Source organism: Penicillium digitatum, chromosome 4 (assembly GCF_016767815.1).
Source record: "Penicillium digitatum chromosome 4, complete sequence".
Lineage (NCBI taxonomy): Eukaryota > Fungi > Ascomycota > Eurotiomycetes > Eurotiales > Aspergillaceae > Penicillium > Penicillium digitatum.
Genome location: NC_089387.1, coordinates 3,571,344 through 3,597,113, shown reverse-complemented (window position 1 = coordinate 3,597,113; position 25,770 = coordinate 3,571,344). Strand labels below are relative to the sequence as shown.

The 25,770-nt window shown below is 48.6% G+C and overlaps 8 protein-coding genes across 8 annotated transcripts; 3 read left to right on the top strand and 5 right to left on the bottom strand.

Moving 5' to 3' along the window:
- Positions 1 to 582: 582 nt before the first annotated feature.
- Pdw03_1220 (Cell wall protein PhiA) lies at positions 583 to 1,194 on the bottom strand (the record flags this gene model as incomplete). Its single annotated transcript, XM_014679471.1, has 2 exons — positions 583 to 839; positions 903 to 1,194. The coding sequence occupies 2 exons, from the start codon at positions 1,192 to 1,194 to the stop codon at positions 583 to 585; spliced, it is 549 nt and encodes a 182-aa protein (XP_014534957.1).
- A 1,041-nt stretch (positions 1,195 to 2,235) lies between these two features.
- Positions 2,236 to 3,963, bottom strand: Pdw03_1219 (N amino acid transport system protein; the record flags this gene model as incomplete). The annotated part of the gene is made up of 4 exons (XM_014679470.2): positions 2,236 to 2,295; positions 2,372 to 3,769; positions 3,828 to 3,871; positions 3,939 to 3,963. 4 exons carry the CDS (start codon positions 3,961 to 3,963, stop codon positions 2,236 to 2,238), a joined length of 1,527 nt encoding a protein of 508 aa, XP_014534956.2.
- A 1,621-nt stretch (positions 3,964 to 5,584) lies between these two features.
- On the bottom strand, positions 5,585 to 6,979 carry Pdw03_1218 (Aminotransferase, class I/classII; the record flags this gene model as incomplete). The annotated part of the gene is made up of 6 exons (XM_066099841.1): positions 5,585 to 5,817; positions 5,876 to 5,965; positions 6,019 to 6,153; positions 6,254 to 6,262; positions 6,322 to 6,647; positions 6,702 to 6,979. 6 exons carry the CDS (start codon positions 6,977 to 6,979, stop codon positions 5,585 to 5,587), a joined length of 1,071 nt encoding a protein of 356 aa, XP_065957568.1.
- Positions 6,980 to 7,565: 586 nt separating this feature from the next.
- On the top strand, positions 7,566 to 8,555 carry Pdw03_1217 (Dihydrodipicolinate synthetase family protein; the record flags this gene model as incomplete). The annotated part of the gene is made up of 1 exon (XM_014679468.1): positions 7,566 to 8,555. One exon carries the CDS (start codon positions 7,566 to 7,568, stop codon positions 8,553 to 8,555), a length of 990 nt encoding a protein of 329 aa, XP_014534954.1.
- A 1,087-nt stretch (positions 8,556 to 9,642) lies between these two features.
- On the top strand, positions 9,643 to 11,442 carry Pdw03_1216 (MFS multidrug transporter, putative; the record flags this gene model as incomplete). Its single annotated transcript, XM_014679467.1, has 1 exon — positions 9,643 to 11,442. The coding sequence occupies one exon, from the start codon at positions 9,643 to 9,645 to the stop codon at positions 11,440 to 11,442; it is 1,800 nt and encodes a 599-aa protein (XP_014534953.1).
- A 1,247-nt stretch (positions 11,443 to 12,689) lies between these two features.
- Pdw03_1215 (CHS3) lies at positions 12,690 to 15,709 on the bottom strand (the record flags this gene model as incomplete). Its single annotated transcript, XM_066099840.1, has 7 exons — positions 12,690 to 12,827; positions 12,877 to 13,519; positions 13,576 to 13,759; positions 13,818 to 14,664; positions 14,771 to 15,132; positions 15,185 to 15,617; positions 15,692 to 15,709. 7 exons carry the CDS (start codon positions 15,707 to 15,709, stop codon positions 12,690 to 12,692), a joined length of 2,625 nt encoding a protein of 874 aa, XP_065957567.1.
- Positions 15,710 to 16,058: 349 nt separating this feature from the next.
- Pdw03_1214 (uncharacterized protein) lies at positions 16,059 to 16,351 on the bottom strand (the record flags this gene model as incomplete). Its single annotated transcript, XM_066099839.1, has 2 exons — positions 16,059 to 16,218; positions 16,311 to 16,351. 2 exons carry the CDS (start codon positions 16,349 to 16,351, stop codon positions 16,059 to 16,061), a joined length of 201 nt encoding a protein of 66 aa, XP_065957566.1.
- A 3,483-nt stretch (positions 16,352 to 19,834) lies between these two features.
- On the top strand, positions 19,835 to 24,812 carry Pdw03_1213 (5-oxo-L-prolinase, putative; the record flags this gene model as incomplete). Its single annotated transcript, XM_014679464.2, has 6 exons — positions 19,835 to 20,021; positions 20,086 to 20,381; positions 20,435 to 20,529; positions 20,753 to 20,829; positions 20,927 to 23,442; positions 23,493 to 24,812. 6 exons carry the CDS (start codon positions 19,835 to 19,837, stop codon positions 24,810 to 24,812), a joined length of 4,491 nt encoding a protein of 1,496 aa, XP_014534950.2.
- Between the last annotated feature and the right edge of the window lie 958 nt (positions 24,813 to 25,770).

The window sequence follows — 25,770 nt, the reverse complement described above, 5'->3', positions numbered from 1 at the left end:
ATAGAGTTCGCATATGATCCCAGTAAGTTGCCTCCGACTCCTTCGAAGCACTACCATTTTCATCTGTATAAGCTTCGTTGATCATTCAAAAAGAAACTGGCACAGAGGTTGGGGAAGAGAAACGGGACACGGGAAAGGGTAAAAAAGCTTATCTCGACTAAGCAACCTGGTCCCGTCGGGAAACCGCCTGAGCTCCGCCCATCTCCACAGATGTATATTTGGTTGAGCTAATTGGCCAAGGTGATTGTAGCCTATGTTGTACCATTATACCTCACATCAAGTCTCAATCGCCCTACAAGTCGAGTTGGTGAGTTAAGAGTCGCCTGATGATCGAAGTAGCACGGCTCAATGTTCAAGCGTCAACGAATCTAGGGGCGCTGTAGGCATAAAGCCACACTTGTAAGAAGTGACAGAACAGCAAATCATAGAGAAGAAGAATTAATTCTCTACAAACAAAGGCTAGCTAAAGAGCGATGTAAAACCCGGACAAGTCAGACATCAAGATATCAAGACAGATCATCTGTCTCAACAAAGAAGTAAAGGTATTAGACAAATTCACCAACAGATGCTCCATAGGGAAATCTAAGAAGTGTAGCTGCAGCCATTGGGGTTCGTGGTCTCAACAACACGAGCGGCAATGCCCACGCAGTCGGCGTTGCCGGCAGGGTTGGCAACGCCAGCAGAGGCCCAGATACTCCAGGCACCACCAATGCTGTTGGGGCAAGCAATCAGATCATTTCCTGCAAACTGAAGGTGGCCATCCTTCTCGGTCCAGCCCTTGCGCTCAGAGTTTTGAGGAGCGGGCTGAGCACCAGTGGTGTAACCAATCCTACCCTGACCTGTAATATCAAAATCAGTTATTTGCCAACGTAAAGAGTGCGATTGCGAGAGTGATGACATACCCATGCCAGAGCGATCAACGTAAATCTCCTGGGGAGTGGCGGAGTGGTCATAGAGGTACAGAGCACCGTCATAGATGTAGAAGGTAGCCTGCTGCTCCTCGGGGCGATCACAACTGGCACCCTGGTTAGGCAGACCAGCAAAGATGCTGCTCTCAGCGGCGTTGAAGGCAGAGTACTGTACGCCACTACCAGAGTGAATAGCCACGACACCAAAGGTCTTGGACTGAGTGGAAGGAGCGGCCGAGACAACGGCGCTGACGGAGGCAGCAATGGCGAGGTTCTTGAGCTGCATACTGGCGGTGAATGGAGAGGAGAAGATTGGGTTGAGAAGTTGTAAGAATGATTTGAGAGGAATGGTAGTTGAGAGTTCTTGGATTGAAGTTGAAGTGCCCCTTCTTATACTTTGGAGCGCCACTGCCGTCGGCGAAAACGGATGTCTCAGCTATGGAGACTATTCTCAAATGCCAACGGACTAACAACATACATCTGACTGTGGAGTCCTCCGTACAGCATCGATATCCCGCAAATTGACATCAGCGTGACTGTTTTGTGGGGCAATCTTGTGGATCTCTCAGATTGTTCTATTAATGTCTTATCCCTGATTATGTTGAACAACATACGGAGCACTCGTTGCAGAATGCCCTGTCTCCGAAGAATATCCCAGATCATGACTTATTTATCACGTATAGGAGAAAGCCCTTCTTGAATGATTTGCATTTCATTTTCATGTCAATTCTCAGCTTGAACACCCTCAGCAAAGTAACTCCCTACATGACTTCATTGCTCCCCACATTTCTGTGAGTTTCTCTTGTACCAGTACCCACGATATCCGAATCCAGGCCAATCAGTGCCCAATAATATTTTTGCACCGGAGAGACATACCATACATTAATAGGTGACGGGGTGTTTAAACCGGTTTTCGTGCCCAAGTTTGGGGCATTTCACTTCTCTTGGCGGGTCTCTTGACGAGGATCTATAAATAGCACGGGAGTGGCTCCCCATTTCTCCTTTGCAAAAAAATCATTTGCTTCCAGGGGCGGAGTGCATTACGATTGTTGGGAATACTGAATACGAAGTGCTGTCCATCTGGGAAAGAAGTACCATGGCTTATCATGATTATTGAATAAGATGAATACTATAATACATAAACAGATTTCGCTTCTTGCCTCAACAGTTTCATGAACCATGAAGATACAACGCCTAGAGATGAATTTCCAGATCTCGAACCAAACCAGGATTGAAGGTAATAGGTAATATTTCTGTGCAAGCACCAGCTTGAGCACGCTCATAACGCATGTTGGAATATGCTAACAAAATAACAAAGCAAAAGGCCTTACTCGGGGGCAGCGCACGAGAAGACACCACGAACTTCTCCTCTGTCGTACTTGAGGACCTAGTTGAGGAGTTAGCAACACATTTCCGGCCACAAGATAGACTCTCATGGGGAAAAAAAAAAAAAAAAAACTTACGATGTCATCAATGCTGGAGTAGGTTCCGCCGACAAGCACCACCATACCGATCAAGAAAATCACTGCGTTGACGGCTGCCAGGACCAAGTTATTGTTCTCATTCCAACTGCCTTTCCGGAGGAGCAGGAACCACATCATAGCAGGGAAGTAGAAGGTAAATCCGGAGATGAAAAGAGCAGAGGAGATTGAAAGCAAATCGTTGAAAAAGGGAATCACCTCGGCAATGATGAATGCCGCAATTGTAGCGGCTGTGATCACTGCCAGCCATGTCAACCATCCCATCTTGGTGTTGATGAAGCGTATGGGGGAGTTGGCGAAGATACGGCCATGAACCAAACGCCCAAAAACCACGGTATTGATCGAACCACTGATGAAGATGACAGGGAGAGCAACGCCGTATGCAATGCGGCTAAGGGTAGTTCCAGCAGAGGTGAGTGCAGGGCTGGACACATCCTGGCCAACAAAGGCATAGATCGTGGCACCAGTCACCGTGTAGATGATGATCTCGGTGATACCTAGCGCCCAGATCGATTTGATAAAGTCTCGAGGAGTGTGCATCTCGTCCATAAAAGAGAACTGGCACATGGCAAAACTGTAAGCGAAAACGATGTTCGTCACAGCGATAAAGGCTTCCGTAAAAGAAAGGTTATCCTTCGGCCATGCAGACCATGCGACTCCGGAGAGTCCACCGGGTGAGTCAGTCGCCTGAACACCCGTACCAATGATTGTGATTCCAATGGCAATGATGATGGATGCAAAATCGACATAACCCAGAATGGCCACCTCGGTGAAACTGGGCGGAATGGCGAGTAAAAGCAGGAGAATGGCGGAAACCACGGCAAAGATGATCGAGCAAATGCCGCTTTTGGTGATGTCAAGGAATGCGATGGTTCCTGTCAGGCAGTGCGAGGCCGTCAGGAATATCAGTTGGAGTCCGAGCATCCCGTTGACCAGCTCATAAGCAAAGCGACCACACCCTAATCGGTGACCCAGCAATCGACCCGCATCGGCATAGTTGGCAACCTCGGGGAAGGCCAATTTGACCATTCCGACAATATAACTGGTGTAGATGGCGATAAGACCGATGCCCACACAGCAAATCACACCTGGGACCATGCCTAGCGTTGCAAAGGTGGAGGGAATCGACAAACTGCCGAGTGCAATGGCTTCGACGATGAGGACGACAGTGAGTCGCTTCCAGCCAAGACGATTGAACCTCTTGATGCCGTGGTCATAAATATTCCTCTCGGCCTCGCTCATTTCCCCGACGATGTCCCCTTCAAACGGCGGTGGGGAAGCATATGCGGACTTCTCGCCATCTGTTCCCATCACCTTTTCGGTATCATGGTTGTTAGAGATGTTTTCGAGGCCCATGATGATTTTGGAAGTGAGGCTAGTCTGCCAGGTGAAACGGAAGAGAGATAACCTGGAATATAAGAAGGCAAAATCTGCGCACTTCGAATGCGGGCACTATCAGGAGGCAAAGCAGGGTTTCCATGACTAACAATGATTTGTGAGCTCTGCTTGGCTGCTTCAACACGTGGAGCACAACGCTGATCCACTCAACTTGATCGGCCACCCAACGAGATCATTGGAAGCAGGCTAGAAGTGGATGACAGTGGAGTTTTTGGCGAAACGCCGCCCAGCGCCCCAGTTTAGTGTCCGTTACACGATAAGAAGGTTCGGAAGGTTAGGTAAAAGAAATGCAACATTGGTGTAATGCATTGTTCAGGGGCCACCTGAGGGCCACCTGAGGGCCACCGAGTGCCTTGACACTGTCACACTATGGAGTCCCCCCCCCCCCCCGCGTTGCTGATTGCGGGGGGGGGAGGAGCAATCTATGAAACAAAAGAACAGAAAGAAACCTGAAAACAACATTGTAGAAAATTCTAAAGGTTTTCCTTAATCACGCCACAGAAGATCCCGAGAGCCGACTTGCCAATGAAAGACTTGGCGGCCGATAAGATATCGGGAGGAGTCACGTGATGGAACACACAGAGCAAATCGGGGTTGATCTCACATCAGGCAACCCTACACTATCCTGCTGCGTGCTCTGTACTCCGTACACTCCTTACAGATGATACGAAGTACAAGGTTCAAATAGCTAGTATTCTCGTATGTTGTATACTGTCATGCGAAATAACTGCAATCCTTCTCCCAAACCGAATTCCAAGGTCAGATGCGCTACACCTGGAGACCGCGGAGCGCCACCAACGGCGCTCGGTTTAGAGTCCGTGGGAAGACACCGCAAATGTTGACTTCATGATTCGTCGTGCTGTCCGAAATCTCAAATGGGATAGAATAGGTCTCCCTGAGATACGGTTGGTCATAGACCGCCAGACTCCAACTCATCCGTGGGATCCCGTGAGGGCCTTTGCACTACATACGTACTCCGTACTGAACTCCATTCGCCCAATTTTCGCTTCGATAACGTTGTACTCCGTACGGAGTACTCCGTGCCTCTCTCGTGGTCAATTGCCTATATGGGTGCCTATAGAGAAATCCGCTCCAAAGATCCGCAGAATATACGGAAGCTGCGGGTCATCTCGGCCTATGATGCACCCTCAAACCTGAAACACGGCAGACCGCATGCGCGATCTAATGTTAAGGATCTATTCAGTTCGGCATTTGCTTTGTGTTTCCACCGAAGCTACGGAGGACAACAATCAGAAATACTTGCCAATTGTGTTGTAAAAATATCGTTCCGTGTTTCGCGTGCGACCTCTCCCGACCGTGACGATCTTCCTTCAGTTGCCTCACTCCTCTCAGCCGTGTCAGTGACCGCCACGGACTCCACTCCGTCCGAAGTATAGTTGTAGACTCCGATCGCGCTGTTGGAGCAATGGGCTGTCCAAAGAAAAGTGGGACGAATTCCTCAAGCGCCTTTTCTTATCTACAACAAACGGCGGCCGTGCTAGCAGTCTGATGATCATGCAACATTGAACATCGCAAGATAGGTACTCCGTACAGACGTGCATGATCGAACCTTGCCGCAATCGCCGCCAACGCACGAAATAGCTACTGAGAACGCCCTTTGAACTGAATTCCCACATTTGCAGTACTTGTCAATCAATCATTGTGAAGCCTAACCTGCTCCTGCTCTCTGGTGTTTCGATCATAAAATCCACGCAATCACTCTTGTGTGCCGATGATTGGCTCTTTTGACAGGCAACAGCAGATTCTAGAATAAGCATCTACCGTCTCATGCTTATTTTATGCAACAGTACTTGTCGGTCCTGATTTTCCTACTTTCACATACTGCACTGGCAATTGACAAATTATCAGAACCTCACTGCCACCCGTGGATATCAATTCTCTAGTGGTTTCCGACGAGCACTCTTGCTTCAAGCAGTCAGTGACTGATTTTCCAACATAGCCCACATTCTTGTTTGTTGAGCCAGCAATTGAGATTCGGGAAAATTTGGCCATGTAGATGTGGAAATTTTCTGAGGTCCTCACATGTCAGTATATCACAAAAACAGTTGTTGCAATGACAGAACAAACCACGACGCATTCGCACGACGGTCGGGGATAGTCCCAGAAATCCAAACATTCCGGACTGGCGGATTAGGTGCTCCCAAGAGCCAGGCACGCCTGATCATGTTAATAAGATCTTAGGTCGTCTGTTCCGGACAGGCGACGCCTACCAGAGGACACCAGACTATCAGATAATTCAGATCTCATAGAGCGAATGCGGCTGCTCATTGCGATCAGATCATCATGCCAAGCCTTCCAAAGAGTAGCATCGGCTAATGTGGTGCTCGCGATTTTCGCACCATAGGCTGGAGGGTTCGAGACTTCGGAACGCTGAAGCATCTCAAGCATTTATTGGGTCTTCATCGCCGCTTTTTCGGTGCTCGTTGCCAGAAAAAAGCAGCCGACTCGTTCCCCCTGTCGAATGTTATTGGCCATCGTTTCGACAACGGACTGACCCTGGCACGGGTAGATACCACAAAGACCCATGTTTTTCGCAAAAGACAGACACACTCCAGCTTCCAACCTCATTTTCTCGATTAATAGTCGAACGGCAAAGGCATCACTATCAACATTGCCGGAGTTGAACCCTAGAAAAGCGGCGTCAAAAAGTGGGAACAACTGCCTCGCTTTAAAGAGACGCGCAAGTTCTTGCCATTGCTCCTTACTCGGATCACCCCCTGTTGGGTTGTGAGCACATGCATGGATGATAAACACAGACTGGGGCTCGGCCAACTTCAATGCCGAACAGTAACAATCAATGTCCAAGTTTTTGGTCTCTGGGTTGTAGTACTTTTTCATGCTTTTTCATGCTTTTTCATGTTTCTTTTGAAAGAGCTCTGGGCCAAGGGCTAACTTTGCAGCCTCTTTGCAGAATTCTGCCAGACCAACAATAAGGAGATATTCGTGGTTCAACTCCTGTGATGGCAACTTCCGACTCTTCCTGACCGAGGGAAGAACCCACGGGTTCCCCTGCTCGTCGCGGTACGTACCTTGGCCCAAGTTGACTTTCGTGGGAGATGAATCTGTGATGTACTGAGCAGTTAATGCAAACATTGCATCGGGTAGGATGAAACAAGCTTGATCAAACCAGGACTGAGTGGCAACGTTCCGGGTGATGGTTTCAGAGGCCATTGTATAAAACCAACTCGCTTAGGCAGTGTGGCGAAAAGAGTTCCGTGTCAATTTGGAATGTCTTCTTTAGTATAACTAGGAAGCTGTAGTTATAGATGTAGTCCCGAAGATCTAGCGGCCTGATTTGTCTTCGGGATTACAGAGAGACCGGGATTCTTTCACGTGACATCATCCTCGGATTCGCGGCCGAGTTGTCCAAATACCCCTCCCCCCACACTTGCACAACTCCGCCTGGGTGAAATATGCCTCTCGGGATGGGGGGCGAGTCCAGTTAACCAGATTCAAATGGGATTTAAACCAAACCCTATTATTCGCTGATCGGGCGGAAGGCCCGAGAGTGGGACTCATTGAGGTTGACCTGTGTACGAGATTGGCTTCGTCGGTTCTAGCATCCGATCTCCATGGATTGGCAGTCCGGACGTCAACACAACGGCCAAATAGCTTGTATGAATCGGTGATATGGCCGTTCGGCCCTTCACTTTGATCCGAGAGGGGAGTATCTCGGACGTGGAGATCATACATAAGAGTGGTCCTATGACTAGAACTGCTGGAGTAGTCCATCATCCAACCTCTACCATCTCTTATAATGGGTTCTCACTCAACTGTTTCTCCCCAACCTCATGTCCCTTCATCGGGAGTCTGGTGCCCCGCGGTTACTTTTTTCCACCATGCTACCGACTCGTTAGATCTCACCTCTCAGTCCAAGTACTTTGCCTATCTGTCCAACACCGGACTAGCGGGTCTCGTGATTTTGGGGACCAACTCGGAAGCCTTCCTCCTCACTCGCGAAGAGCGATCTCAGCTCATTTCAACTGCACGAGCCGCCGTCGGGCCTGATTTCCCCCTGATGGCCGGTGTCGGTGCGCACTCGACCAAGCAGACCCTCGAGCTCGCACGGGATGCCGCCGCTGCCGGCGCCAACTATCTTCTCGTCCTCCCTCCGGCATACTTCAGTAAGGCTACCAACATGAACGTGGTCAAGCGCTTCTTTTCTGAAATGGCAGCCCAGTCACCTCTCCCGGTGGTGATCTATAATTTCCCGGGGGTGTGCAACGGGGTGGACATCGATTCTGAGACCATCACCGCCATCACACGAGAATCGGCGTCTGCGAACGCCAGTGGACGATCCACCGTGGTCGGGGTCAAGTTGACCTGTGGGTCCGTGGGCAAGATCACTCGACTGGCTGCAGCACTTGCGCCCGAGGACTTTGCGATCTTTGGTGGGCAATCGGATTTCTTGATTGGCGGACTAGCTGCAGGAAGCGTTGGGTGCATCGCCGCCTTCGCCAATGTCTTTCCCAAGGTGACGGCTCGGATCTATGCGATGTATCAAAAGGGCCAGATTAAGGAAGCCGTGCAGCTCCAAAGGAAAGCGGCGCTCGCCGAAAGTGTCATTAAAAGCGGCATTGCGACCACTAAGCATGCAGTTGCATGCTACTCCGCTCCTTTGGCAGGGATTCAGGATGCAGCCAGTAATCTGGCCCCTCGACACCCTTACGAAGAGGTGGGAGAGGGGGCCAAAATCGCAGTCCGAGAGGTGATGGCCGAAGTTGCTGAGATCGAAAAAAGCCTGTAATTCAAGTTAGATCTTGTCACATTGAAGACGAGACCTGAAATTTCTTTTTTTTCTCTCTTGTTTTTCTTCTTTTTTTCTGGAATTATTTTGCTGTGATGAAGATATTGAAAGTGCATCCAACCTACATATGTCTACGGGGGACCACAGATCAGGGGGGGAACGGGAGTTCTCAAATGGCCTTGGGCATCTACCAAGGGAAAATCCTGCCCGTACCTCTCTCATCCTGCCAGTTCATTTAGTATCTACACCGTAGTTTCTCAAATCTACAATTTGTAACAGGCTCTCCGTTGTTCACATGAGAGGTTCGATGGGTCAGTTACCAAGGTGTTGTCTCCAGCGGCTAACAGCGCTAAGTATGGAGTGCATATGCACTCCGTACATTATGCAATATATATATCACACCCTAATCGGCCCAATAGGCATTTGAGATTAGCTCAGTGATCAGCCACACCATATATAAATAAATGATAGAGGGGGAAATACTCCGTAGATACTCCGTTGAGTTGTTAGTGAGACTTCCGGAGGTACTCCGTATCGTTCTGGGACTTGGCAAAAAAAAAAAGAAGAAGAAGAAGAGAAGAAAAGAGGCGAGATAGCCCTAACTGCACAATGTGAACCTTCTCAAACAACCTCGGCTCTTTGAAAAAAAAAAAAAAAAAAAAATGAAAAAAAATTGAAAAACTCTTCCACATCGGCCTGGCCGAGAGAAATGGATTACTGATCGGGCCGGGACTAAGTGGAGATAGTCGGGATCTCGAAGGATCTCAAAGCCAATGAAAGAACTGTTCCTACTTGTTTTCTCTGATGGGGTCTTTAATGGGGTTTCTATGCAGCGGATTACAGCTGATTACTTTAAATGTCCCCCCTCCACCAGAACTAAAACAAGCAGTCTCTCCGATATGAAGTACAACATATATTTTTTTTTATAGAAAATAATAATTATAATAATAATAAGTCATCCTGCAGTCTCTTCAGACTTGGGGAATCTCTGTTAAATTTTTTTTTTTTTTTTTTCTCTTTTTGATCTTGGACCTTTATAAAATTTACACAGATCTATCCTCATCCTGGTGATCTCTGTGTTTCAACAATGGAGGTCTCCGAGTCTACCAACTCTCTACAGTTGCCAAACTCCATTCCCTTCTGGAGACTCGTCCTCAATCCCGGTGCCATCACCCAAGAAGTTGCTGATCACCCTTATGCCGGCTCCGGGACCGAACAAGATCCCTATGTCGTGGAATGGATGCCCAAGGACTTTCGAAACCCCCTTCAATTAAAAACGTCCAGGAAATGGTTTATCACCGTGGTCGCTGCCATCGAGACTTTGGTCGTCGCTCTGGTCTCGTCCGCCTATACTGGTGGTATTATTGAAATTCAAGAACGATTTGGCGCAACTACCGAGGTTGCAACATTGGGTGTGTCCCTCTACGTACTGGGCTTTGCCCTGGGTCCTTTGATTTGGGCCCCGATGAGTGAAATCTTCGGTCGTCAACTTGTCTTCGTCACAACCTACTGCGGGTTGACCATATTTTGTGCCGCGTGTACGGGCGCGAAGAATATGACGACCCTACTGATCTTCCGATTCTTGTCCGGTGCTTTCGGCTCCTCGCCCCTCACCAATTCAGGCGGTGTCATCGCCGACATGTTCATGGCTCGTGATCGAGGACTGGCCTTATCGGCCTTCGCGTTGGCTCCGTTCCTAGGACCAGTCATTGGGCCTATCGCGGGTGGCTTCCTGGGTATGTCAAGCGGAGGCTGGAAATGGGTGATGGGTCTCTTAGGTATCCTCTGTGCTGTCATGTGGGTCTTAGGAGCTGCGTTGAAGCCGGAAACCTATGCCCCCGTTCTGCTTCGCCAGCGTGCAAAAACTCTCTCGAAGCTCACAGGTCAGGTGTACCTCAGCAAGTTAGATATCGACCAAGGGCGTCTCACATTGAAAGCCGCCTTGAAAATCTCTCTCTCACGACCCATGATACTTCTTCTTCAAGAACCCATCGTGTTGCTGCTCTCGATCTACCTTGCTATCATCTACGGAACCCTCTACATGCTTTTTGGCGCCTTCCCGATTGTATATCAGCTCCACCGTGGATGGAATCAAGGTGTCGGCGGCTTAGCTTTTATCGGTGTCATGATGGGTATGATTGGTGCCGTTGCGTATTCAATTCCCGAGAATAAGCGCTACGCGAAACTCCTGCAGAAGAACGGTGGCTATGCGCCTCCAGAAGCCCGCCTTCCGCCGTGTATGATAGGCTCTATCGCCCTGCCGATAGGACTTTTTTGGTTTGCATGGACCAACTCTCCATCCGTCCACTGGCTGGTGAGCGTCGCTGCTGGAGTTCCGTTCGGCTTTGGAATGTTGCTCGTCTTCCTCAGTGTCTTCAACTACCTGATCGATGCTTACACCATCTTTGCGGCTTCTGTCTTGGCAGCCAACACGCTACTGCGATCGATGTTCGGATTTGCATTCCCGCTGTTCACCAAATACATGTACGAAAACTTGGGAATTCATTGGGCCTCCTGTGTTCCGGCGTTCTTGGCTCTTGCATGTGTACCTTTCCCCTTCCTGCTCTATAAGTATGGACTGTCCATCCGAAAGCACTGCAAGTACTCTGCGCAGTCTGAGGCCTTTGTTCAAAATCTTCTTCGGGGCATGCAAAAGGCCGCCGAGGAGCCTGTCGAGACTAAGCCTGAAACTTCCCCCCCTACATTGGCAAACGACACCATCGCATCGCTCCCTCACAGCAAGGAGACCCCCGTGGACGTTCAGTCAATTCATCACACTCTTTCGTGCACTTCCACCGATGCCACCCCTTCCATTCATCGGGTGCCTACATATGAAGCCAACCCTTACGACGTTGACCGTGTTCACACAAGGGAGTCGTTCAAATAATCCAAGCTATCGATCATAGAAAGGGAACAGGTCCAGTCTTTTGGAATTGACGCCTTCCCATGTGCATTGCCTCGTCTTTTGCTTTGTTCGTTTGGTCCAGTTCCATATACGATAGATCGCGTTGACTATTAATTATAAATGCCCTTCAAGATTTCACAATCTCGTCTTCGAGCTCGAGAAATCAAAACCCAATCAGATTCGAACTATACATACCTCTATTTATATAGCTACGGCCCCCTTCCGATTAAGGGCTATGAGACATCGTAGAGTGATACGCTTGACATGTCTACTCCGCGGTCTTATGCCTAATAATAGCTTACCTGGCGGACGGTCTCCAGCGTTAGTGAAATCGCAAGCCAATTCTCTATTTCCAAGATACCCACCGAAATGACATGATCAATGCGCTTGTCGGTCTTAAAAGGCTAGATCAAACAATGCCAATCCCAATAAAAAGTTGGTGACATTGGTGGCCTGAAAAATGGCGCGTGGGGGCATGTCTTCTTCCTCCAGGTGGAATGAGTCACCGCATTTCTTCAGTAGACACTTGCCGGAGATTTAATCCAGGATTATTGGAGTGATCAGTCATAAGAGATAACAACGTTGATGCGGGGAGGCATTCGTCAATGACGCTGGCGTGCAGATGGAAAATGCGAGGCCAAAGCACAGGTGCAGGGGGAAACCAGGCTAACACCTGGGCAATTGGCAATGGCTTCCTTGATCTATGTAAGGACCTGTCAGAATCCTATGATCAGAGCTTTGGTTTCGTTCCTCATAGGTCCCCCAACAGCCTAGACACATGTTGAAAAGTGGCAGTGATTATAGGTAAAGAAAATGAGATTTTGGCTACTCTGCGTCTCAGAGATCCGGGTCGAATTCATTAAGTACATTGTAGAATCGTATGTTAATTGATCATCGATGTCCGATATGGGTGCATATGGGGAGGCGAAAAGTTGGGAAAGCGCGGGGAGAAGGGGAAAAAGGACAATAGTGTAGCCAAATGGTACCCCTTCAACGCATTGTCAGAATAGTAAATTAGGTCTGTCAGAGATTCAAAACCAATGCAACACCCCTTCTTCTCTTTTCCACTGCGTATTCAAGCCCCAAGAAAAGTCTTCGATAGCGTTGCGGTTGCAAACGTGGGGAATACAAGGGCGTGAAACATCTTACCAACAAAATGTCAATCAAAACAGGGACAGAGAAAACCACCGCCGGCCAAAGGAATATACAACAAGCAATTATTAGAGGGTTCAACGGCGAGAGACACAGCATAGGATACCAGACTTGCCCAGGAACCAGAGGGATCCAATAAAGCGGAAAATAGACAGACCGGCGGTCGTCCACAGGATAGCGGCGAAGTATTTGGAGGTGCGAATGGTAGAAGTATTCTAGGGTTTTTAGTTGAGTCCCGAGCCTAGAGTCAGACAAAATACATACCGTGAGACAAAGACGGGTGATTCCTTCACTGGTGATGCACAGTGCAAGGATCAGGTTGCTGAAAATCCATATCAACACCAGGTTAGTTCGGAAAGCCTTATAACCATCGTCCATGCTGGGTTCGTCATTATCTTCAGGCGCAACGTAAGGCTCTAGCGCTCGCTTGACCGTCGATTCAAACTGACTATCAATATCGGCCTGCGGTTTGTCAACTTCTTCGATGAAATTGGACTTGGCTTCATCCTTCTTCGTCTCAACGACGGGAAGCGAGTCGCCCTTATCAGAGCCCTTGGTACCCCAGGAAACATCATGCCAGTTACAGAAAGCGTAGACCATTAGAATGTTGATTGAACAGGTCATGCCAGCAAAGTACGCCCAGGAGGATGTAAACATATGCCAGGGATCCATATACAAGAAACTTGCGAGGAAGTAAATCCCATAAGTCGAAACCAAAGCGATCAGGACAATACCGGCCCCGTCAGAGCCGAAGAAAGATTTGAGGAAGTGGCCAACACCTTCGTCGAGAGAGAAATCAAGTGTGCCTCCAGTAAAGGCGCTCTTGACAAGATAGAACGATAGGACGATGATGTAAATTTGAAGGATGCTGAAGTAGAGGAACGACAGCGTGTATGCGAGACGTGAACTGTATGGAAGGTCAGATTTTTCGCGGTGGGGCACTTCCTTCAGATTCAGACTTACCCTTTCGGTCGATTTCCCAGCGCTAGGATGAACTGCAGCATCAAGAAGAACACGTATCCGTACTTCAGGAAGTTGTTCACGATTGGCGAGGCTTCATTACCGAAAGGCCATCCTTTGTTCTTGTTAGAATCACTAGGAGTTCCGACAAGATCCATGATAACAGTAGTAGTCAACCAGAACGAAGCTATGTCGTGACAAGTTAGTATGAATATTCACTAAAGAACGAACGATTTGAGGCATACCGAGAGAGAACCAGGTCATGACAAGACCCATGAAGTTGTATATCATCTGGATATGGAGGAAAAATAGGCGCAGGATGTTGTGGCCGCTCTTATAAATCCGCCCGAAATGCATCATAGAATATAAACTGGCGGCGAACGAACCGTTCAACCAACGACGGCGCTGGCTGATAAACTCAGCTGCCCCTTCTGGCACATCAGTCTCGCCCTTTGAAGCCTTCACGTAGGTCAGATGCCATTTGAATCCAGCCTTTGCCACGAGCTCGAAACATAAGATACGGTCCTCAGCAAGAAACATATTCTTCTTGAAGATGTTCATACCCTCAATACCCTTCTTACCTAACTGCTTAGACAGTGTATGATCGCCGTGGAAGTACTGCTCCAAGGGACGACCCATAATAGCACGATAGCGGTAGGCGGAAAAGGCACCCGGTAACACGCTAACGTACCCGAAGGCACTCTCTAGCGGTTTGTCAAGAATATTTGAGATCTTATACTCAAAATTCTGTGCGGCGACAAGGGGATTCATCAGGTTCTTCCATCCTTTTCCTAACATTGCGTGAATCTCACCGCAAGATCCACCTAAGTTCTTATCATTGTAGAAGGATTCCCACAAAGCAAGAAGTGATTTCTTTCCCGGCTTGGTTCCGGCGTCAATAAGGATCACCACTTCAGGGTTTAGGATTCGACTGAAACCATTGAAGAGCCAGCGGTGGGAGTTGATCTTTTTACTGTTTTTTTGCTTCAGGCAAAAGATCATTTGCACAGGAGGAAGGTTTGACGACTCGTTGCCCTGAGGCCGAATCAATTGTTGGTTGGATGTGACAGAGAGTTGGGTGGTGTACTCAAACTGCATAGGGAGGTCTTGTTAATGGATTTTTCTTCGACTATAGACATACCGGGATAGAGGGATTATGGTTTTGACAGGCTAAACCAGGAGGGGTGTAGGAACTCACTATGTGTGCGACGGTTTCCCGGCCATCGACGGACCGCTTCATGATACCATCCTGGTAGATACCAACTGTGGCCAACAAGTCGAGAGTGTTTTTGTCGCAAGGATCGATACCATCAAAAATCAAGGTGCACACGATCTTTTGCCAGGCGGGGCCACCTTTATTCCAGAATTCGGACTTCTTCAACTTGACGATGTCGCGAATATTCTGCATGACACCGTGGAGCGTGCGTGCCGTCAGGACTTTATCTTCGTTGTAATAGGTGATGGCAATCAGAAGCTCGGTGTGTCGGTTGTACATGGCCGGTCGCAGATTGTATCCGTTGCGTAGGGTGAACTCGTCGGGATCACAGGTGGCCGCAGTATCTGAATGCAATCAGCTCCATTCCCATCACCAACATTTTACGCGAAGACTAACAACGCAGATGGGTAAATTCTTCTGGGAAACCCTCCTCCGATTCCCGGTACTCCTTCTGAATCGCGTTCTGAATGGCACTCGGGACCGGGTAGTCGACACTAAGCACAGAACCTTGGACCAGCTTGATCTTTCGAGTAGCATACCGCCGCAGTCCTGACCCAGGTGCCTGTCGGTTCTGCCAGGCTTCCGAGGCAGTCTCCGACATCGGTGATTGAGTACCCGAGCGATGGTTGAGTCCTCCTAAGGACTCCTGGTATGGACCATCGGGGAAGATGGTGACTCCGGGATCCTGTAGTGTGTAGCGACGTAGGGAATCGGTCGAGGTATATCGGTCATCGAAGGAAGCATTGAGTGGGCTAGGCTGGCTACGGTAGAGCAAAGACTGCTGGCTGTCGATGTTCTCGGGTTTCTCCTCGTAGCCGTACGCTTGCTGCTGAACAGATTGTTTTAGCATCCGTTGCTTTATTGATAGGTTTCTTCTTCTGTTCCGAGTGACTTGTCACACACCTCTCGTTGACCATACATGCCAGCCTCGCTCGTCTGAGGTGAATGAGATGAGATGCCAGAAGGGGGTGAAATAGGTAAATGAGGTGAGTGAGGTGAGTGAGGTGAGTGAGGCGATGTGCCTCTCTGAGGAAGAGACATTATGCGTGACTTTTGTGTTCGTTTTCCGGCTCTGGTGAAACCGCTCTAATGAAATAGGAATAGAACTCTATCTCATATGATTGTATCTCAACAATCAAAAGCAAAATCCAGGTTAGAAGTTTCAATTCCAAGTATGATCCGGCGCGTCAATGGCAACAGCGCAACTGTGCAGCAATAAGCTCGTCAGGTAGGTTGAAAGCAAGGCAGACGACCTATCCAGTGATCAAACCTATGTGACAAACAATGTGAAACCCCAGTAGAGGTGAATAGATGGTGGAGGTTCAAAGAAGAGATGTGCGAAGGAGAACTCCAGATGCCATCTATCCAGGAGATATTTTTGGTGCAGAATTTGATTGGAGGTGCCAACGATACGGGCTGTAAAAGGGCGACTAAGGTGGAACCCCAGCACATCAGCAATTGTTGTTCGTTATCCACCCTTTCTGAGGATCCACCGTGGAGCCGTCCAAGACAAGACACATACATATTGTTGGCAACCGCTTTTCCCCTGCGTATGCATCGCATAACGATCGGGGGCTGCAAGATCAACCCCGATTGAATAATCCCCTTGATTGTTTTTTTTCCTCATATTTTCAAATGTTCTTCTCCCGGATTTTGTACGGGTATGAATCTGACTCTGTGATTCGAGCCTTGCTGCGACTGTACATAACTTGTCGAACATGTAAAAAGCTGCGGGTCGACGATGCAATGCGCCATAACATTGGTCAACAGCCGTCTCCCATGACCCATCACGGACTCCCCCAATTATTATTTGTGTAAATTGTTACACATCCCTTGTACCATCTGAGACACCCCCCTGGGGAACTAATCTTGGATCACTGTATGGAGTCCGGAGGACAGAGTAATCCATGCTTGCAAGCACCTGCGAAAGGCCTCTCTGCCAAGCAATCACAGCGGTTGGGTGGCAACTGCCGGGATGACGACAAGGCGTCAGGAGACGATCGCATCTTCTTGGGGGGGCTGAATTCTGAATCTGCAACTGGCTCACAAGGGTCCACAGGTATGTGGGGAGTTTTTTTTAAAAAAAGAGAAAAATCGCGCTACCACAGCAACAGAGAGAAATGCCGTGCGAGGAATGCCCGTCATGTGTCTACGCATCACGTGCTCCGTGATCTATGTATACACAAGTTATTATGTATGTAGCCTTGCATCCCATAGTGGTAGAAATCTAACACATGAAAATCTCGGTGCCTCTATAGTGATCGATTTGAATTTTTCGCTCCCTGGCTCCTACCACCAAAGTTGAAGTTGTCAAATTTCAAATTCCCCTTGAATATATATTCCCGCAGGTCTGATCTCATCGAGTTCCTATGATTAAATCATGAGATGCAACGTTTTCTTGTTTTTGAATGATCTTGACCCAAATTTAAGATATCTTGGCGAAAACAACACTTAAACCCTCGATTATCTTTGATCTTCCTTCAGTATGGGTTGAAAATGGCGATATCGCTGGACGAGGCATTCTCTTGGATTCAGGCTGAGCAGCGGCAAGTAGGAAAGATGTGAATTGCTTGTTAATTGCTTCTTGAAACCCGGTCAATCTCAGCCTCTGTACTCCAAGAGGTAGCTGTTAGTCAGAATACCACATGTCGACCGGGTTATCATCTTGTTGATCCGCAGGGGTTGGACTCGAGCGCAAGAATAGCTGTCCCAGGCTCAATGTCAGCAACTGGCCGACTATTGTAGCACCTCCTGTGATTGGGGTAGAATCCTCCAAAGGCCATACATACTGCGGTGTCCCAATCGGGAAATTCTTTGATCTCGAACTCAGCCAGGAATGTCGGAATAGAGGTCGCTGGAGCTTTTTTCTTTAGTGGCGTGCCGGTGAATGTGTCACAAATTCCACTCCTATTCCTAACTCGCCACCTTCATCGGGTTCTCGGTGAGGTTGTAAGTCACAAAATGGCGTGGCTATATTTTGATCACCTCTTTCGAGTTTGTTTTCATTCTTGGTCATATTCAACGGCCTAACTCTGGAGATAACGCAGAATGCATGTGGGGGTGGCGTGTGAAAGCAATGAGCCTCTCCAAAGAAGCCTGAAAGTCCTAAAAAAATATCAAAATGCACCATCTGTTTTGAACTTAGACACCGTACCCATGGATAGTCTCACAAATTGAGTAATATATTTACATGTGTAGGTGACTTTTATCGTACCATCTAGGGGGAGGTCGGGCTGACAAGACAAGTGGAGAATCCGTGGCTTTCTGTCCCGCTGTGGACTGTCTTCCACGTCTCATCTATCTATGCAGATCGGACAGATCAAACATGTCGAGGATCTCACATCAGGAAAACCCGTAGAATTATATCTCACACCGGGCAGAAGATCACAGGAGAAGGTCAATGGTAGCCTGTAACCGCTGCCCTCCTAGAAAAACTCGCTGCGCTGGCAATCCACCCCACCCTTGTGCAGCATGTGTATATTCAGAGGCTGAAAAGTGAATCTCCATAACGGAGAGGCGAAGTCGATCCAAGGTCTTTGAAGAGAGCCAATGCTGACATCTCTTTGCCGCTACTCTCGTCAACTGCAATCGCAAGCTTCCGCATCACGAGGTAGGCTCATAAGCGCCTAGGTAGTCATCTGGGCACAATTTAACCCTACTAGGATAGAAGGTAACTATCCGACATTGTCAGATGAGCAATCGATATCAAATCGCTACAGTGATGAGGGTCCACCAGAACTCGACGACTGGTGATACAAAGGGATAGACATTTTTTTCTTAAATCGGTTGGGAGAATATCGTACGTATTAAGGTAGAAGAAAAAGTAGTTTCTACCATCTTTCTGCCAACTTTCTTTAGATTCCGTGGATGCCTCGTCCACCACGCATCTCGCGAAACGGCTCAACCCCGGCTCCATAAACCTTGCATGGGATGTGCGCCCACTTTACAATGACCCGTTATCATTGAGAAGGCCAGCTGGTGGCTTGTTGCCTCAATAACCACCTTTCGAGTTTGCCAAGCGACTATTCTGGGTGCAATTTGCTTACCTCGGCACAATCTTCTTCTTTATTTAACCCTCGGAGTTTGAAGCGCGGCTTGATCTAGTCTATCGCCAACTATTCGATTTTTCACATCGTGAGTCTTGTATAGTATACTGTCAGACACGGCTGGTTATTTCTTTTGGCTTGATGTACAGTGTGAATCAGTGGATTGGCGAGGAAGGTCCTCCCGGCTTCAAGTATTTCAAGCATGCATTACGTTTCTTGCCAGATGTCCACGGAGGGCTCGATTCTCTTCGTTGAGGTACTATGCTATGTGGCATACTATATGCAGAATCTGAACAGACGGGACGCTGCCTTTCTTTACGTACATGGTACATCCATTGGCCTTCCGCCGTAGGGCCATCAACGTTAGATCGGACTTGCTCTGCGCATGGCTATCTCCCTAGGCCTACATCAAGAGGTGTCCGATCCCTCAATAAGTGAATCAGATCGAAACCGTCGACGTTGTGCTTGGTGGTCTATTTACAGCTTGTACCGCTAATTTGGCCAATTTCTTGTTTCTGAATAAAAGTCTCACGTCATGGACAAGCTACTCTCGGTCAAGCCTAATAATCCTATTACAGTTCACGATAAAAGACATCGGGATAACTTGGCCCACAACTTTGTTGTGCTTCCTTCCATGGTATAGTTGTGTATTAGCCAATTCGGTTTTTTCTATCTAGGGTGGACCAACCTTCGATCCATAGGTATCAACCGTTCTTACCCATTATACACAAATATCCCATATACTGGGACGGATTGGGGAAGGTTAAACCCCTCCCTATTCTTTTCCGCGCTGCCAAGCTGACATAGATGGCCACATCAGAGATCGATAGAGAGAAATTTGGATCCGGATCCAGCCTCATTGCTTCTGCCCAGAATATCACAAATGACCTTTCTGGCTGGCTGCGACCAGTACCAGACCGGCTCCGGATCGATTTCACTACACTCCATACACATATGTGAATCCGTCTCAATCAACTTGCATTTTTACTCGTGTATGAACATGACTGCACGCCCATTGGTCTTCTATGTCATCCAACGACGACTCGACGCGGAAGCGCTTGGATCCGCCACAGATGCTTGGAAAGAAGGGTTGTCCCTCGATACCGTTGCCATAATTGACAGCTGCATCACGGCTGTGCGAGCAACTACAGTAGTCATGGATGCATTTGCAAAATATAATCTCATTGGTACGCGATCGCTACACAACGCCAACTTTTTGTTATGAAATCGTCTAATCAAGCGAACCTTTAGCTACCTATGGATACATTGACGGTGAATGCATCCTCTCTGCTGCACTGCTGCTGGTTATGGTGAAAGCCGCGTGTCCGCCTTATGAAATCAACGCCTGGGCCAAGGAAACCGCACTGAAACTTCTTCGTAGTATGGCGGATCGAGGAAATACATATCTGGACTCGCGTCACTCGTTGCTGTTGGAATTACAGGCGGCCATTGGACTTAGACCAGCCGAAGAAAAGGAAACCGAAGCGGCAAGGTCTCTTGCTACAAGTCAAAAGGGTCCTGTTACACCGATTCGCAATTCCTCACTTGTAACTGGCCACAACGGCCAGATCTCCCATCTTTCCGGGATGTTGCTTTCAAGCTTGATCAACACGATGATCCAGCACTCTGGGAAGGGGCTTTGGATCAAATCGACATTGACACGGACACGGACTGGATTGGGAACACTTTGAAGCGGTAAGAGAAAACAGATACTCAAAACCCATCCTCTAGTTCTACTTGCAATGTGTGCTTAATGCTGAGAATTTTCAGAGTTAGTGCCTGAGGCCCCAATGCTCTGAAATGTCTCCACAACTTGCCAACTATCACTGTTCTTATCGCCAGTAGATCAGTACATCAGGACATCAGTAGATCAGATATGTCCTATCTTCCCCTCCGTCCTCAATCTAAAACCCCGCAGCTTATCGGCGAAGGTGTCGGCCCGACACGTGACATCAATGATTGGAGATGTGCTGGGATATCGGGATGACCTCTATGGTATGATTGAATCCAGTTCCCTTCTGACTATCCTTATTTGTCGTTCTTTCCTTTTCTCTTCTTAAACCCACCTCACATATTCTGCAACTCATATTAGCGCCAATGTCTTACTCAGAGAAGATCACCATCTCTATCGACCGCGGCGGCACATTTACTGATGTCCACGCGATTCAACCTGGCCGTCCCGATATTATTTTGAAACTTCTATCTGTCGATCCTTCTCACTATCAAGATGCCCCGACTGAGGGCATTCGTCAGGTTTTAGAACTGGCCACCGGGGAGCCACATCCCCGAGGTCAACCATTGAAACTCAACCGCATTGGTTGTCTACGCATGGGCACAACCGTTGCAACCAATGCCTTGCTCGAGCGCAAGGGCGCTCGCTCAGCACTCTTCACAACCAAGGGGTTTCGAGATTTATTAAAAATTGGCGACCAATCCCGCCCGGCTATTTTTGATCTCTCAATGGCTCGCCCCGGAGTACTTCCGGAAAGTGTCGTCGAAGTAAACGAACGTGTGCTGTCATGCCATCCTTCCGCTGATAGCGATTGCTTCTCCGATTGCCGGGTGGTAGAGGGAATTACTGGCGAGAAATTCTGCATTGTGCAAGAACTAGACCTCGTTCAGGTAAAGGCAGAGCTCCAACGACTGAAGGAGCAAGGAATTTTGTCAATTTCTGTGGCACTACTGCATTCTTACGCATATCCTGAGCACGAGCATCAAATCGGCGAGATTGCTCAAGAGATGGGCTTCTCGGTCACCCTCTCTTCAAAACTTCAACCCATGATCAAGATCGTGCCTCGCAGCATGTCGGCCGCCGCCGATGCCTATCTTACACCTGTTATCAAGACATATATCGACTCCATATCTTCGAGCTTTGAAGGTGGGTTGGAGAGTCAGCAGAACTGCCGATTTGAGTTCATGCAATCAGATGGTGGAATGGTCGATTTCCGCAAATTCAGCGGGCTAAAAGCGATCTTGTCTGGCCCCGCAGCTGGCGTGGTCGGCTTTGCAGTCACTAGTTGGGATCCCACTGAGAAGATCCCCGTCATTGGCTTCGATATGGGTGGAACTAGCACAGATGTCTCCAGATTTGATGGTCACCTTGAACATGTATTTGCATCCAAGGTTGCAGGCGTGATGATCCAGTCCCCTCAGCTTGATATCAACACTGTCGCTGCTGGTGGTGGTTCCATTCTCACTTGGCGCAATGGCTTATTCTATGTTGGGCCTGAATCTGCGAGTGCTCATCCTGGTCCAGCATGCTACCGAAAGGGGGGCCCTCTCACAGTGACAGACGCCAATTTGTTCCTAGGCCGTCTTCTACCGGAGTACTTCCCGAAGATCTTCGGCCCTAATGAGGACGAAGGTCTGGATACAGAAACGACTGCACGTCTTTTCATTGAACTCACACAAAAAGTCAACTTTGAACGCCGACAGCAAGGTCAGTCGGAGTTTTCCCCAGAGGAAGTCGCACTGGGTTTCCTCAATGTTGCGGATGAGTCTATGTCCCGACCAATCCGTAATCTCACGGAGGCTCGTGGTTTTGAGACCGCATCTCACCATTTGGCATGCTTTGGAGGTGCTGGTGGCCAACATGCTTGCTCAGTAGCCAAAACGCTCGGAATCTCCCGTATCATCATTCACAAGTACTCATCTGTTCTGTCGGCATACGGCCTGGCTTTGGCAGAGGTTGTCAAGGAGTCGCAGGAGCCCGTTTCATCCACCTACCTGTCTTCACAATCTGCTCTTCTTCGACACCTCGATAGCTTGTCAGCATCAGCAACTAAGGAAATGGAATCTCAAGGCTTTTTTTCCACTCAAGTGCGCCATGAGCAATACTTGAACATGCGCTACGAAGGTTCTGACACCAGTCTGATGATCCTGAAGCCCGAGAGCTCAGCAGATTTCCTGGAGGAATTCCGTATTCGCCATCACCGTGAATTCAATTTCAACTCTGACCGACCTGTTCTTGTTGATGACGTTCGAGTGCGATCTATCGCTTCATCCAAGGTGCGGAACGAACAAAGTCCCTTGGTTCAACTGAAAGAAGCGAATATGCGAGATGTAGTGACGGCTCCGAACAACACCACTTCTGCCTATTTTGGCCAGTCAAGTCGGATCGATACACCAGTTTACCTTCTTGCTGAATTGGAGAAGAATTCCCGTATTTATGGACCGGCTGTAATCATTGATCAAACCCAAACCATTGTCGTGGCTCCTAATGCAGTCGCAAACCTGCTTGACACCTGCATTGTCATCGATCTCATTGACGAACCAACATTTTCCGGAAGTGCAATGTCATCGGAAATTGATCCCATTAGACTTACTATCTTTGGACATCGCTTCATGTCCATCGCTGAGCAGATGGGTCGCACGCTACAGAAGACCTCCGTTTCGACTAACATCAAGGAGCGACTGGATTTCTCTTGCGCTCTATTCTCCCCCGATGGAGGTTTGGTGGCTAACGCACCCCACGTTCCGGTTCATCTCGGATCGATGCAATTTGCCGTGCGATATCAGCATGAGAAGTGGCTAGGCAACTTGAAGGATGGTGATGTTCTGGTGGCCAATCACCCCAGTTGCGGAGGCACACACCTGCCCGATATCACAGTAAGTGATATTTTATTGGTTACTGTCATCAAATTCTGATATGTTCACAGGTCATAACACCGGTCTTTGACCGACCTGGTGGCTCCGAGATCATGTTTTACGTGGCTTCCCGTGGTCATCACGCTGATATTGGTGGCATTTTACCTGGATCAATGCCTCCTAAATCCACTGAGCTGTGGCAAGAAGGTGCGGCAATCGAAGGCGAGAAGATTGTCAGTGATGGTATCTTGGATGAACCACGTTTGATCGAGTTGCTGGTAACAAAGCCCTCGCAATACCCCGGCTGCGCTGGAGCACGCTGCATCAGCGACAATTTGTCCGATCTGAAGGCCCAAATTGCCGCCAATACTCGCGGAATCAGCTTGATTCAAACTCTGTTCAACGAATATGGAACTCAGACCGTGCAGAAGTACATGTATGCCATACAGGCAACCGCCGAGTCCGCTGTGCGCAATCTTCTCAAGGAGCTATACAAGAAGTTCAACGGCCAGCCATTGGAGTCAGTCGACTACATGGATGATGGCACCCCTATTCGATTGAAGGTCACCATCGATGGTGGCGATGGATCAGCTATCTTCGACTTCGAGGGCACAGGCCCTGAGGTGTATGGGAGCTGGAACGCTCCCATTGCCATTACCCATTCAGCCATCATCTACTGTCTACGCTGCATGATCAATGCAGATGTGCCACTAAATCAGGGTTGCCTGACGCCAATTGACATTCGTGTCCCATCATCCAGCATTTTGTCACCAAGCAAGACTGCTGCCGTGGTTGGTGGCAATGTTGTAACCTCACAGCGCATCACTGACGTCGTGTTCAAAGCCTTCCAGGCTTGTGCCGCGTCTCAGGGTTGCTGTAACAACCTGACCTTCGGGACGGATGCCAAGGTTGATCCGTCCACCGGTGCTGTCATCAAGCCAGGATTTGGATATTACGAGACTATCGCTGGTGGAAGTGGTGCTGGCCCCACTTGGAAGGGCGAGTCTGGTATACATGTTCACATGACCAACACGCGGATCACCGATCCTGAAATCCTGGAGAAGCGCTATCCGACAATGCTCCGCCAATTTACCCTACGTGAGGGCTCTGGTGGCCAGGGCAAGAACCCTGGTGGTGAGGGAGTGATTCGTGATATCGAATTCCTATCCCCAATACAATGTTCGATTCTATCTGAGCGCCGTGTCCATCGGCCTTATGGACTAAAAGGTGGCCAGGATGCTCAGACCGGATTCAACTTGTGGATCTCACGGGATCGAGACACTGGAATTGAGCGCCGCATTAACATCGGCGGCAAAAATACTGTCTCAATGAAGACACACGACCGGGTTGTGATCAATACTCCTGGTGGTGGTGGCTGGGGTGCTGTGTGAATGGGTTGTACATCGAGCATAGCATTTCTGATATGCCCATCTCAATTATGTACACAGGTAGAAATGATGCAATGGTCCTTTTGGTCATCATGAATGAATCCACAAAGAGCCATTTTCACAGCTTAGATTTTCCAAATACGGGTCGCCACATTTCATTTGCTAGCCGGCTGGTGTCTACCATATCTGGCCCCAATTGGTCTATATAAGAGACTCCAAGCATCTTCATGGTGATTTCAAGTTCGGCAAGGACTGCAATTGTGCAAGCTTGGAATTGATTTCAACACCAGTTACAACTTACTGTCTGTATATCTTTACGCTTCCTCGGCGCCGTATGCCGCGAGGGCGTATTATTAAGGCCTGCCCACTCCAACAGCGGTCGTTCCGAGACACAACGCCTTGAGGATGTCTGCTCCATCGCGAAGACCTCCGTCAACAAACACCTGGAGCTTGTCGAAGGCCTCTGAGTAGTATGTGCGATTGTCTAAGAACGGCATCAATGAGCTTGGGGCGAAAAGAATCTGCCTGCCTCCACGGTTGCTCAACAGAATTCCTTGCACACCATGTTGGACAGCCAGCTTCACGTCCTCTACACTTTGAATCCCCCTGAGCACCAGTGGCCCATCCCATTCTGACGAAATCCAGTCCAAGTCCACCCAAGTAAGACCACCATCTACCGAACCGGGAACCTGCCAACTTCCGAATTCTGGCGTGAAGTCGTTCTCTCCGTGACTGTCTCTTGCATTTTCGGCCAAACCAGCGCCGAGCTTTTTTGGAGGTAACGATCTGCACTACGATTTCCTATCGTTGAATTATCTACTATCAGCCACAAGCTTTGATATCCGGCTCCTTTGACTCTTTGAATTAGTGAGTTGGCTCTTGTCCGATCCACATGCACGTAGAGTTAGAATGTCAAGCTTGAAGAGCTTTGATTTTCAAGTAGCCGTTGTTCGTCCAGATA